The sequence below is a fragment of the Alligator sinensis genome, unplaced genomic scaffold (genome assembly GCF_000455745.1).
Source record: "Alligator sinensis unplaced genomic scaffold, ASM45574v1 scaffold377_1, whole genome shotgun sequence".
NCBI lineage: Eukaryota > Metazoa > Chordata > Crocodylia > Alligatoridae > Alligator > Alligator sinensis.
This window is the reverse complement of record NW_005842047.1, coordinates 422,075-434,771: the sequence shown is the minus strand read 5'-3', so window position 1 is coordinate 434,771 and position 12,697 is coordinate 422,075. Positions and strand designations below refer to the sequence as shown.

The following is a 12,697-nucleotide window of genomic DNA, read 5'->3' as shown; positions in this document are numbered from 1 at the left end:
GCAGGTTAGTCTAACCTGCCTAGGTGGAACCCATTTGCAACTGTAAAGACATTCCCTCTGGACTGAGGAAATGCAGACACATGCCTGCAGTGGCTCAGGCTAGAAGCTGGGGGGCACTAGAGTAGCCCTCCCTTTCCTTCTACAGTACTGAGCTGAGGGAGTGGGGCATAGCAGGATGCTCTGATTAGGGAGGAGTGTAAACCCCTAACTTGCCTGCTCCATCCCAGGCTTTTCCCCGCTCACTGCTCAAGGGGCAGGAGTGGTGCCAGCCCTCAGCCCCCCCTGCTAGCACTGTGAGGCAGGGGGGGGAGTGTGTAGTGCATGCATCTGTTGATGATACTCAGCTTTGCAATCTTCTACTCCCTGCTTCTTCATACTGTCTGCAAATCTGACAGGCAAAGGAGCCAGCAGGGGCTAATAGCACAGTGTTTAGTAGCCCATCAACAAAACAAGTGTCTCTCTTATTTGTTCAAGCTCTTCTTAAAAAGCTTTTCCAAGGAAGGAACAGAGGGACATTACCAGCTAACCTGTTGATTAGCTCCAAAAAGCCCTAAGCAGACACTGTCCTGTTTGTCCCATTGGAATTGGAGACACATACACAGATACCCCAGCATTAGCTAGCATACCACATGCCTAGGGTCTGTGGGGCTAGAGTCCATGCTGTGGGAGATGGGAGGAAGGGTGGTGGGGGGAATCTCTGCTTGAGCACTGAGGGAAGCCAGGCAGACCCTGCTGTGCCTGCAGGCTCCGCTGGAGCTCTGACTCCTCTGACTTGGGGCCAGCTTGTTCTCTGGAGCAGAGAGCCCAGCCCAGGGCTGCAAAGCATCTGGGATGCTGGGGGATTCTTGTTTAAACTTAAACCAGAAAGGGGCCTGGGACAGACATTGCATAAACTGGTTTGACCCAAATCAGTTAAGTCAGATACTACATTCAACCAGGTTTATCTTAAACCAATTTCAGCCATTTTCAAACTGGTTTATGGGCACTGAACATGTGTTCTTTTACAGGTTTAAACCAGTTTCTGATCACTTAAACCAGTTTATGTGTAATGTCTGTTCCTAGCCATAGGCAGCAACAGAGTGGGGTGACCATTGGGAAAGGTCAGACCTATTCCTACAGCATTTTATACCAACACCAGATTAGTCCCCCATTGGGTACAACCTTGGCAGAGAAACATGGGTCAAGCTGAACAGACTGAGATCTAGATACGGACACTTCAAAACAACACTTCACAAGATGAACATCTTGGACGGGCCCTGTCCCTATTTGTGGAGTCCAACAAATAACACAACATTTAATCAAAAGCTATAATCTCTATAAATGCCCAGGCAAGGTAGATGGGTAGATGGAATCCATACATTGAGCAATAATACCAACCAGTGGCTCACAGATTTGAACGTTGACATCTGATGCTACATAGAAGAGGCAGCAGCAGCCCTCAAATTACTATTCTGTCCATCGGCCCATGTCACTTCTCTCTCACTGCCCTTGCCTCCTTAAATAATAATGCATTAGCGTTACTAACATAGTTTGCCTCTACTCAGAATGTGTTCCAGGTCCTTGCACAAGAGTTTTTTGCTCTCCCTTCCTGACAGTAAAGTGCAGTCAAAGATTCCCATAGGCCAAGGCAGTAGCATGAAACACAATTGCCTGGTCCTGTGACAACAGTGCAGAAGGGCTTCGGTTGAGGTAATCAGTTCTTTACCAAATCTGCAGAGAAAAGAATTCAACCTAAGGCTGCTTGCCTGGCAGAATTCAGCAGTGCTGTCAACTAAAACCAAGACATTTTGATTTCAAAGACACCATCCACCTCTATCATTTAATGACACCAATTGATAGATATAACTTTACAGATATCCATACAAGAGAATGACATACACAGAAACTTCATCTGTCCTTCCAGATATTGACTCGATCTTCCATCTAACCACTGGAACATATACTTATTGCTTGTCCTTTGTGAAACAAAAAAGCGTAGTAAGTGGCTTCTTTTTTTTTTTTTTTTTTTTTAAAGAGGGTCTGGAACTGCTTTCTCTCTCTTTTTTTTTTTATATAATGCTTTGTGTGTGATCACAGCTCCATCTGCTGGAAGTTATACAAAAGAAATAAGGACTTAAAACACCAGCCATGTAAGAAGAACTCTAGAAAGTATAAGACTAGATGTCAGATATTGACTTCAAGGCAAATAAAGGGGCATGACTAATAGTTTAATTCCAAGATTTTTGTCACAGGTTTTATCATATTTGGTATTGCTAGAAGCATCTTATTGGATGGAAGTTGTACTATCATTAGAAAAATCTTGTTTTTCATATAACAAAAGCATCATTAATGGCCTTTCTTGCACACACTTGTGCAATAACCCTTCCTGCATTTCCTTCTTGTGCTGGTGATGTATAGCATACAGGTACCATTCGCCTTCAAAATAACTTGCCTCCAAGTGGCACCTAAGTCTCCTGGGGCTGTCTCCTTGCATGCAAGTACCGAACAGGTATGGGAACAAGCCATCTTCATTTCCAAAATGAATGCAGTCCAAAAAAGAACAGTCATCAATAGTATTAATATTTGGATTTATCCCACTCCATCCAGAAACTATAAAACTATATCAGAAGTTCAAACAGTTTATTATGGTGCTAGCCTCCTAATCTGCGCTAAAAATACCACACAATAATCATGGTAACATTGTATATTGCCATCATTAAAAAACAAAACAAAAACTCAAACCACTTTAAAAATCACCTTCAAATATTGTTTTACATCCACTTTCTTATATTGTCACGTACTTCCATTCTATGTGCTGTTCTCAAATAACAGGCTTTGATGCACAGAAAAATACAGCCTCCCTATTAGCTACTTATAAAGTATTCTGCTTAATTCTCTTCCCTGGCACGTAGGAGCAACTGCTTTCAGCTACACAGTATGTGTTGGAACATAACCTTAAATTTAACTGACTCAGATTACATAATGTATCCCTGTTTTCATTTCAATGAATTCTTCCCCTCTAGTTTGCAAGGTTATGCATAAAATAATACAACCTAAAGCAGTGTTAATTAAGTAATTAATTAATTAATTTTAGACTCAAGGCATCTCTCCATACTTTTTTTAATTGTATGACACCCGCTTTCAGAAAGCTAATTTATATATTACAGTACTTATATCCTTGCAGAGGGGCCTTACAATGGGGATGGGGACTCATCCAGGCATAGAGAAAGAAGCCTGAGCCTATGCCTATCTGCTAATGATACATCATAATTTATCTCCTAATACCTGACTTATCACAGCACCCTTTGAAATATCTGGCAGAATCCCAAGGTGCCCCTGCACCCTGGTTGCAGATCACTGTACCATGAAGGTTCCAAAACCAGCAGAGCAAAGAAATCAGTATTTTAATCTTGTGGTCTTTGAACATTTAATCAGTCTACTTCCCCTTAGCATATACAATCTTATAGCAACTCAGCTTGACAGCAGGGCCAGATCTGCCCCCATCAGGGAAAGATACTGACACAGGCATCTGGAAGTAAAATATCTTTAACAATCTTGTCCAGAAAGTCTTATTGCAGTTGTGTAGATTTCTTCCCATTTTTCTGCATAATGCTTTATATTCCTCTTTGTAGCTATTTTGATGAGATGGTCTCTTTTTAAACTGGGTAAAGTTGCTAGTTCCATTTAAAGCAACACAGGCAATTGAGAAGGAAGCTTTCACATCCAAGTGCAAAAATTTACTACATAAATAGTTGGGATTCTCTCAAGCAAGTTCAAACAGTATATGACAGAAGCATTTGCAATCTTTACTCAACTCTGGCCCACGCTGTGGTGGGCTATGCCTTTAATGTCTTCTTGGACGCATTGCAAAAAACACAGTTTATATGGAGCCACTGCTGCATATTAATCAAGTCAAAAAGTTTGCAAAGCTATACTAGGCCATTGTTTACAGCTGTGCAGCTCATGGCAAGTCAGGATCTTGATTTCAATGGGAGCTGCTGGTAATCAGATGGGGGGGAAATATCAGACTGCTTCTATTTTAATGCCTGGAGGCCCATAGTTCTCTCCCATTTCAGGTACCTATGTTAAAGGCAACAACAAACTGACCAAAATGGTTAATGTTGATTTTTTAAGTAGTTGAGGGGTTTTTTTTCCTATTCAGCTCCATAGAAAGACTTTATAAATGATTAAAAACAAGCATTTTACTTGCATAGCGTTATGTTCTTTAGCAAACAATCCTGGCCTATTTTGGGTCAGGAACAAATGGCACGAGTTGCCTCAGTGTCAAGAAGAGATACTGGTCTGTTTAACGGATTGTTAAGGAATCTGCAGATTCTGCTAAATATCTGTCATTAACAATCTTGAACAGGACCCTTCCCTCCCCCCAGCCCCTTTTACAGAGGAGGAAACACAGCCCTAAGGATTTCCCCAAAATGAAGACTATTTTAGCATAGATGCAAAAGAACCCTTTTCTTCCCACCACTCTTACACAGTCAGGCAGGCACATTACCCCTGTATTATGCTGCATGCATTTAATAATGCTTATAAAATGTTATCTGACACTCCTCATGGGGGGTTCAGACATACAAAAAACCTTTGTATTTACATTCTCCTATTCTACAAAATGAGGTAGTCAAGTCTGCTTTAGTTACAAGTGTAATTAAGTACTGCAAAGAACAAGTAAAGGTTTAGGAGTCTTTCAAGCAGCCTTAAATTAGTTAGGAACACAAGTCACAACCGAGTAGCTTCTTAAAATAATAATTGTGCATCACTTTAAACCATTACTTTCATTTGCAAGCTAAAACAGCAGCCATTCCCTATTATACCTGTGTATTATTCAGAATACTGAAGTTACTAATCTGTATTTTAAAGACTGGCAAGCAAAATCCACTGTGTGTCTACACAATTCCTTCCAATCTCTAGTATTCAGCAACAATAAACTTGCCTCGCAAAGTCACTTTAGTTAAACACGTGAACACAGAAGGGACAAACACAATGATTTTCAGTTTCTTCCTCCTAGAGAAAGTTGATCTGATTAATCCATGCAGAAGGTTTTTAGGTACTGTTGCTAATTATTTAAGATTTATTACACATCAATAGTCACAGAAAATTAAGTTTAAGCTTTAGAATGAAAGCTACCAGACATGTACAAGTCCTGCCATCAAATTCATTTTTTCCCCTCAAAGACCACACATTGTATGTGATTTAAATGAAATCACAAGCTGAACACAGAACCAAATAATTTGGTTATAACCAAATTATCATACAGCCCTGCACATCAAGACAGACAATAGTAAGTACAAATAAAATACAATATTTTTTAATGCCTTCTGGAGCTGGCTGGAGGGTGTCATGACCCAAAAGGCATGATTTTGTGTGTGCTTCGGCACCAGAATTATCCCCGCCAAGTTGCAGAGCATTGCACGGGAGTGTTTCCTGTTGCAGAGGAAAACCCCGGTGCAGGGACCAGTTTCCGGCCTTTTCTGCAGCTTCTTTTGCAGGGTGCATTGCTCATGTTGCAAGAGGAATGCACGGTGCAAAAGAGTTCCCGCCACCGGTATGCAAATTCATTCCCCGTGATTGGCTAGTGCTAAATTATTCCCCGGGGGGGGCTAACGATTGGCCTGTTAGCCGTATAAGAGGCTTGAGCAGTTTCCGCCCAAGCCGAAGAGGACTCCACATCCATCTCGTGGGGACTCTGGGTACACGGCAGGGTAATAGAAACCCTGTGTGAGATCCAGAGCAGCCTGGCGGCCTGATCCACCGCCCACCTCTTCCCGTCTTCAAGCGCGACTTTTATAAGACGTATCTACGATTTCTATTTTGGTGGCTCGTTCACCCAGAGCATCCGGAGCTCTGCATCGTGGAGCCTAGCAACCTCCACGAGACCGTCTGTGCTGTCTGTCTGTAACTGCAACTCAATCAAGTTTTCCAGCCTACACCACTGCCATCTCGGTGTAAGTAAACAATCTTTAAAACTACTGATACGCGTTTGTGCCTAATTCCAGCTCGACGGCCTTCCCTCTCCGACCCGGCGTGCCCGGGCTGCTGGTCACAGCCCGCGTGCAGCGCGGAAAAGGGCTCCGGTTGCTCCCAGCCCGCACAGAGGGGACCACACCCTTTGCAAGAATGGTGAAGCTCCCACACCACTGTGTGCTGGCAACATTCATTCATGCTAGAGACATCCAATATAAAAAGGCCCTTTGTACGCAGGAGCACTACACAGGCCCCAGCTCTTGTCCACAAGTTTATTTTAACATGAGTTCAACTATAGTAACACTCTAAGACACAAATGCAGGCAACATCTTCAAGTCACACTTGGGCCCCTTTGCTTCACTTTTCCCAGTTACCTCATTCTGAGGCCTTAAGATCCTTCAGCACATGCTGTGATTGAAGAAATTCACTGTTTTCTCTACCTCCTCACAAGCCTCATGTCATCCCCCTTACCCAAATCAGTCTCAGGGTACAGTCATCTCCTGGCTCAACTCCTGCAGTCTTTGTGAAGAGTTGACCAAACAGCCTACACGGCCTTCTTTTCTAATCCACAAAAAGATTCCCTATATAACCATGCATAGTGAGTCAAAAAAGCCTCATCTTCTCCCCTATTCATAAAGTTAAGGCCCAGCTCTCATGTGGACTTTTTTTCTCTACCTTGCACAATTTTTTACACCTGTGAAAAGTAGGAATTAAAAAAGGCTGTCCCAGGTGAAAAAAAGCAGCAAGGAGGCAGGGCTCCAAAAGTGATGAGTGTGAAACAGGTTTGCTCCAAATGGGACAAGGTCACAATCTATTTCAAGGATTTATGTTCAGAGTCAGTTCATTTACTGTGCTTTGAGTATACCCTCTGTTAAAAAAAAAATCACCTCTTGCTACACTTCCACTGTGAATCACTTTTAGTTATCAGGACTTGGAATTATTTCCCCTGCAGTACCCTAATCCTGCAAATATTTCAGATGTGTGCTTAACTCCACTGCTAAATTAAATTAATAGATAAATGACTGGCAAGACAGGGGAGGTTAAGTTTCATCCATGTTTCCTTTGCTCCAAGAAAGTAATGCATTTTGTGCTGTGCAATAATGCTGATTAATCTTGTTTAGAGGTAAAATAGGTATTTTCAGCAACTCAGAAACAGATCCTTGTGCTTCCCCTGCCACTTGAAACTTAGATAGGAATACCAAAATGCATGTTAGAACAGCTAGTTTAACTAATCTCTGAAGTGTGAACAGTCACAGGCTAATTTAGCTAATTTGACTATGCACAACTGAGCACTCCAACCCAGATAAAAATACAGCAATGGAATATACCCATTAAAATCAATGTGGCTATGGATGGCAGTAAGTGTAGGGCGTGCTGACATGTTGCAGGAGTAGAACCTAAATATCTAGCCTGCGTCATTTTAAACTTTACCATGCTGCTTCCTTCTTTACTGTTCTTTGCACGTCATTAATAAGAACATAGATCTCTGAGGCCACTAAAAATACAAAAAGATCTGTATTTACTTTTTTATGGATCAGTCAGGAATTTCCTTCTTTTTTCTTCATTTCACCATTATTGACATTATAAAGAATAACATATGGAGAATAACTGGGCCAGAATAAAAAATAAAAATTTACTTTGTATTGTTGGACTGCAAAATAGGCAGCTAATTCAATAGGAGGGAGAAGATAAGTCATGTCAGTTAGCAGTTGCAGCCCCAGAGAGCTAGTTTGGATGAATTCACCTGTATATAATATATTTATTATTATTATTATTAATATATGGCATACCTTGTAATGTCTATACTGAAGCATGTGAATTATTTATTTTCTACAAAGACTGGGTGTGCAATTGTTACCAGGAAAATATATGAACAACTCTACTGTCAAACTTTTTTTGGATACAATGGTGAAGTGAAGGCTCAAGGGTACATATTAACACTAAAGGCACAATAAAGGCAGAGCACAAGTGATGTGGCATATAGCTATATAAAAAGCAAGCCTGCATGTAAAAGGTGAGTTGGGCCCAGGCCTTACCACATGCCCCGTGTTGCCTGCAGGGAGCAGGGCGGAGGGGGGCAGGGCGAGACCAGTGCAGCTTTGCGCTCCCTGTCCCGTCCCGTGTCCCCACCATCGTGGCGGCAGGATGCCTTCTGTCAGAATGCTTCTTCATACTCTGATTGGCTGTTTGTCAGCCAATCAGAGCACGAATGCAGCGTTATGGACAGACAGACAGACTTAGGCTTTTATAATATTAGAATATCTATCTATCTATAGATAGATATACACATACACACACACACACATATACATACACACATGTATATAAATAACATATGCCAATATTTAAATACATGTGTATATAAATTGTATAGGCAGACAAGGTTCCTTGGGTGAATTTGATATCTTTTATTAGACCAACCCAAATGGTTGGAGAATAGTTATTCTCCAACCATTGAGCACACACCAACTGCTGCAGCTTCCTGAGCCTGACGAAGGGTTTTTGAACCCGAAAGCTTGCTTAATAACTATTCTCCAACCATTTGGGTTGGTCTAATAAAAGATATCAAATTCACCCAAGGAACCTTGTCTGCCTATATCCTTAGACCAACACGGCTACAACCTAAACCCCTATAAATTGTATATATGTTTATATATAAGTGCATATATAAATGAATAATATAATATACATATATAATCCATATATACAATAATATAATAAAATATACATAATAGATATGATATACATGTTATATAATACAATATAATACATATACTATATATAATATACATGTATGTATTTATATACATGTATATAAATAAAAATAATATAAATATGTCCATATATAAATACATGTGTATATAAAAATGCATGTTTAGAGATAAGTACATATATAAATATATAATATACATAATGCACAATATAACATACATATATCATACATATAATACAATATAATACATATATACAATATTTAATATAATGTATATATATGTATATACATTCTAAATATATTGATATATACATATATATGTATATATCAATGTACATATATATGTAAATATATATTGATGTATATGGAAATATAATTGTAAAATGAAACATACAGATAGGTAGATAGATAAAAACATTATCTGTGTTTATAAATGTATAAACATAAATTTGTTTCATTTTACATTTGGGGTCAGGATACGTGTGTGTATCTATCTGTGTGCCAGCATATATACATATATCATGTCCCTTGCATATACACACTATGTATGTGTACATACATACATACGTGTAGACACACGCATACTGCACACGAGGGCTCCCCCTGGCCCGGCCGCCCCGCCCCTCTTCCCGCGTGCGCGCGGACGCCCGGTGCAGGTCTCACGTGCCTGGGGTTGCACAGCGCAGCTGCACCCCCTCCCCCCGGGGTTTGCCCCCGGGCCGGGACCAAACAAAGAAATAAGGAGCCAAGCAGGGAGGGAAACCGCGGCGCAGCGGGCGAAAAGGAGATGTGCTCCAGGTGAGGCTCGAACTCACAACCTCGGCATGGCTCTGCTGCGTACTGCTGTATAAGTACCGCGCGCTAACCGATTGCGCCACTGGAGCCCTGACACCAAGTTCTCCCGAACGCCTTATCAACGGTCGAGCGGGGGAGGGGAGCAAAGAGTGGTATACAAGCCACTTCCGCTCGTGCTTCATGCGGGTTGGGGGCGAGGGGGGGAGCCGCTCCGTCGCCTCTGGGGCCTCACGGGCCGCCCCGCCCCGCCCCCGCCAGCAGGGGCGCGGCGCGAGGGGGGGGGGCAGGGGCGGGGCGCGAGGGGGGGGCAGGGCCCGCGGGTGTGTGCGTTCAGTCACTGACACGCAGCGGGGCGGGGCCCGCTGTGACGTGGCTGGTCTGCCTGTTGTGACGTGTTGCCGCCTGTCGCCCCGCCCCAAAGGAACGCGCGCAGAGCTTGGGGAGCCCACGTGACTCCCTCTTTGACAGGGAGGTGTTACCGCAGAGCGCCGGCTGACTCCGGCGGTGGAAGCGCTGCGTGTGCGCTGTGCTGTCACGGGCGGGGCTGCAAGGGGCCTGCCCTTAGGCGGGCAGGACTAGAGCCCTGTGCAAGCCCCTCCGCAGCGCCTTGGCGCAGGGCGCAGAGGCTGCTGTCACCTGCCCCCACTCAGGCGTGCACGCAGGGGCCTGGTGGATGCCCCCCCACTTCCAGACACTGGGGCAGGTGCTGCAACAGCTGGCTTCTTGGCCGATCCCCGCTAGCATTTACAGGGGTGGTATTTAAGACACTGCTTTGTAGGCAATGGGCCAAAATTCAAGCAGCAGCGCTCCAGTACAGACATCCTCAAAGCTGGCTTCATAGAAAATTCCGGTGGGAAGGGCACTCAGGCTCTCATCTACCCCTCTGCTCGAGGCAGGCCCAGCCCCAGCTAGATCATCCCAGCCAAAGCTTTGTCCAGGTCTGCTTTAAAACCTCCACAGATGGAGAGTTCACCATCACCCCAGGTAAGCCATTCCCACTGTTTCACCACCTTCCTAGTGAGAGAGTTTTTCTTAATATCCAACTGAAACCTCCCTTGCTGCAACTTGAGACTGTTGCTCCTTGCTCTGTCATCTGCCACCACTGAGAACAGTCTAGCTCCATCCTCTTTCAAACCACCTTTCAGGTAGTTGAAGGTTGCTATTAAATTCCCCTTTAGTCTTCTCCAGGCTTAATGAGCCTTCTTCCCTCAGCCTCTCCACAGAAGTCATGCCCCCCCAGCCTCCTCACCATTGTTGTTGCTGTCCACTGGACTCTTCAACTTGTCCGCATCCGTTCTGGGGGACCCAAAACTGGACACAGTACTCCGGATGTGGCCTCACCAGCGCTGAATAGAGGGGAATAATTACTGGAAGGGACTTTGTGAAATCTGGCAGTTTTCTGACTTGTAAAATGTCTTCGTGAAGGGGAGGCTGCCCTTAGAGACTGAAAAGTCTAAGGTACTCTCTCTTCTCCAGTAGTCAACTCCTCTGACCTTGCTTACCTTAAGGGCATATTACATGGCTCCAACTGCGCCTTACACCACACCCATGCCTTGCAGATGTCATTGCACAGTCACTCCCTTGTTGGGGCCTCAGTCCTTTTGGCCTCCACCCCTTTTCTCTGGCTGCAAGCCTCCAGCCCTGGCCAGCTGATTTGTGTCTGGGGCTCTTGGCCTTTGATCTTAGTCATAAGTATCTCTGGGCCTCCAGCCCCTACATCTCTTACTCTGGGACCCTGGCCCTGGTCTGTGCCTCTCCTAGGCTGCTGGACCTCTGGCTCGGGTTTCTGCCCTTCTCAGGCTGCTTGGGCGCTTATCCCAGCCTCTGCCCTTCTTGGGTCATTGTGCCACTCCAATTGGATGTGACTCTGGAAGTAATCACCTTCTTGTATGGGAATTGGACTAACTACATGTGTGGGTGTCCAGGATAGGTTATATCAAAAAATGTGAAGACGTTAAATTCTGTGCCACTCTACTGGGCTGAACTTTGGAAGAGAAATCCTTCCACAATTAATTCACTATGGATCCATAGTTTAAATCAGTTCAGATTGACTCATTGTTATTCCAAATTCAGATTAACTCAATCAGCCTTAATTAACTCATTAGGGATCCGCAAGTCAATCAACCTAAAATCAATTCATAGATTCATAGATTGTTAGGGGCTAAAAGGACCTTGTAGATCATCAGGTCCAGTCCCTCTGTACTAGGCAGGAAAACGCAACTGGGGTCAAGTGACCTCAGCGAGGTGACTGTCCAGTCTCCTTTTGAAGATTTCCAGGGTAGGTGGCTGCACCACCACTGGAGGGAGTTTATTCCACAGTCTCGACACCCTGACTGTGAAGGAGTTTTTCCAGCTGGGCTGAGTTCCTTTTCCCAGCCCGACCTAGCACTGGGGAGGGGAACTGAGCGATCGGGCTCAGTTCCCTTCCCCAGCTCCCCAATCCCAGGCAGCAGCACCCGGCTGCCCTCCCTCATTTGGCAGGCAGATCGGTGGCCTGCAGCCCTGGGAGGACTGGCACAGCCCCTGCAGCTTTCCCGGGGTTACAGGACTCCATCTGCCTGCCGGATGAGAGAGTCTGTTTTGAGCTTCCCCATTATAGCAAATAGACAAAAGGTCGAAACAGCGTTGAAACAGCATCACTGTTTAGACGAAGTGAAACGGAACAGTGGTTTCGAATCAAAATGAAATGCGAAACGAAACGCTGTTCCATTGAAACGTTGAAGCTCAAGTTGAAACGGAACAGTGCCATTTCGCACAGCCCTACTAATTACCTCAGGCAGAAAATCTGAGGTCTGAAATCACAATGAAAGTTTTACAGGGAAAACCATCCCTGTTCACAAATCAGTTCCACTCCATTCCTCCTTGGACACCTGCATGCCTTCAGACACTATTGGGACCTCCACCAACCCCTAGTAGTCCCAAACCCAAACCACCAGTATAAACACCAGTACAATCAGAAAGCCCTCCAGCTATAACACTGGCTGCGTGCCACACTTCTTCCAGGCCCTGAGTCGGGTCCCTTGGGTTGCATTCCCAAAGCTCCCTGCCAGGCAGTCATCAGTAGCAGCTATCTCACAGCACAGCCTCCTCACCCTGCCGCTTCCTAGATCTAACTCCCTGCTTTGGTTCTGGCTTATATACTACTAATGTGTAATGTTTCTGGTCAATGTGACTCCCCTGTCATAGTTTCATAGTAGCTAGGGTCAGGAGGGACCTGAACAGATCATCTAGCCT

General features: G+C 44.3%; 1 protein-coding gene and 1 non-coding gene across 9 annotated transcripts in view; one reads left to right on the top strand and one right to left on the bottom strand.

The window, feature by feature from the left end:
- The first annotated feature begins 9,312 nt into the window (after positions 1 to 9,312).
- The window catches only part of HAAO (3-hydroxyanthranilate 3,4-dioxygenase), a 74,548-nt gene continuing 71,163 nt past the window's right edge, over positions 9,313 to 12,697 (top strand). For 7 of the 8 annotated variants that reach the window (XM_025203222.1, XM_006022838.3, XM_025203220.1 and 4 more), the window contains exon 1: positions 9,313 to 9,466. In XM_025203222.1, the coding sequence (XP_025059007.1) occupies positions 9,456 to 9,466 (11 nt within the window). In that variant the 5' untranslated portion in view covers positions 9,313 to 9,455. Of the gene's footprint in view, positions 9,467 to 9,943; positions 10,448 to 12,697 lie in introns of those variants that run through there. The other variant, XM_006022841.3, reaches the window with a different exon arrangement.
- On the bottom strand, positions 9,459 to 9,552 carry TRNAI-UAU. The gene is made up of 2 exons: positions 9,515 to 9,552; positions 9,459 to 9,494 (listed from the first exon to the last, which is right to left on the bottom strand). It is a non-coding gene; the product is annotated as a tRNA-Ile (tRNA).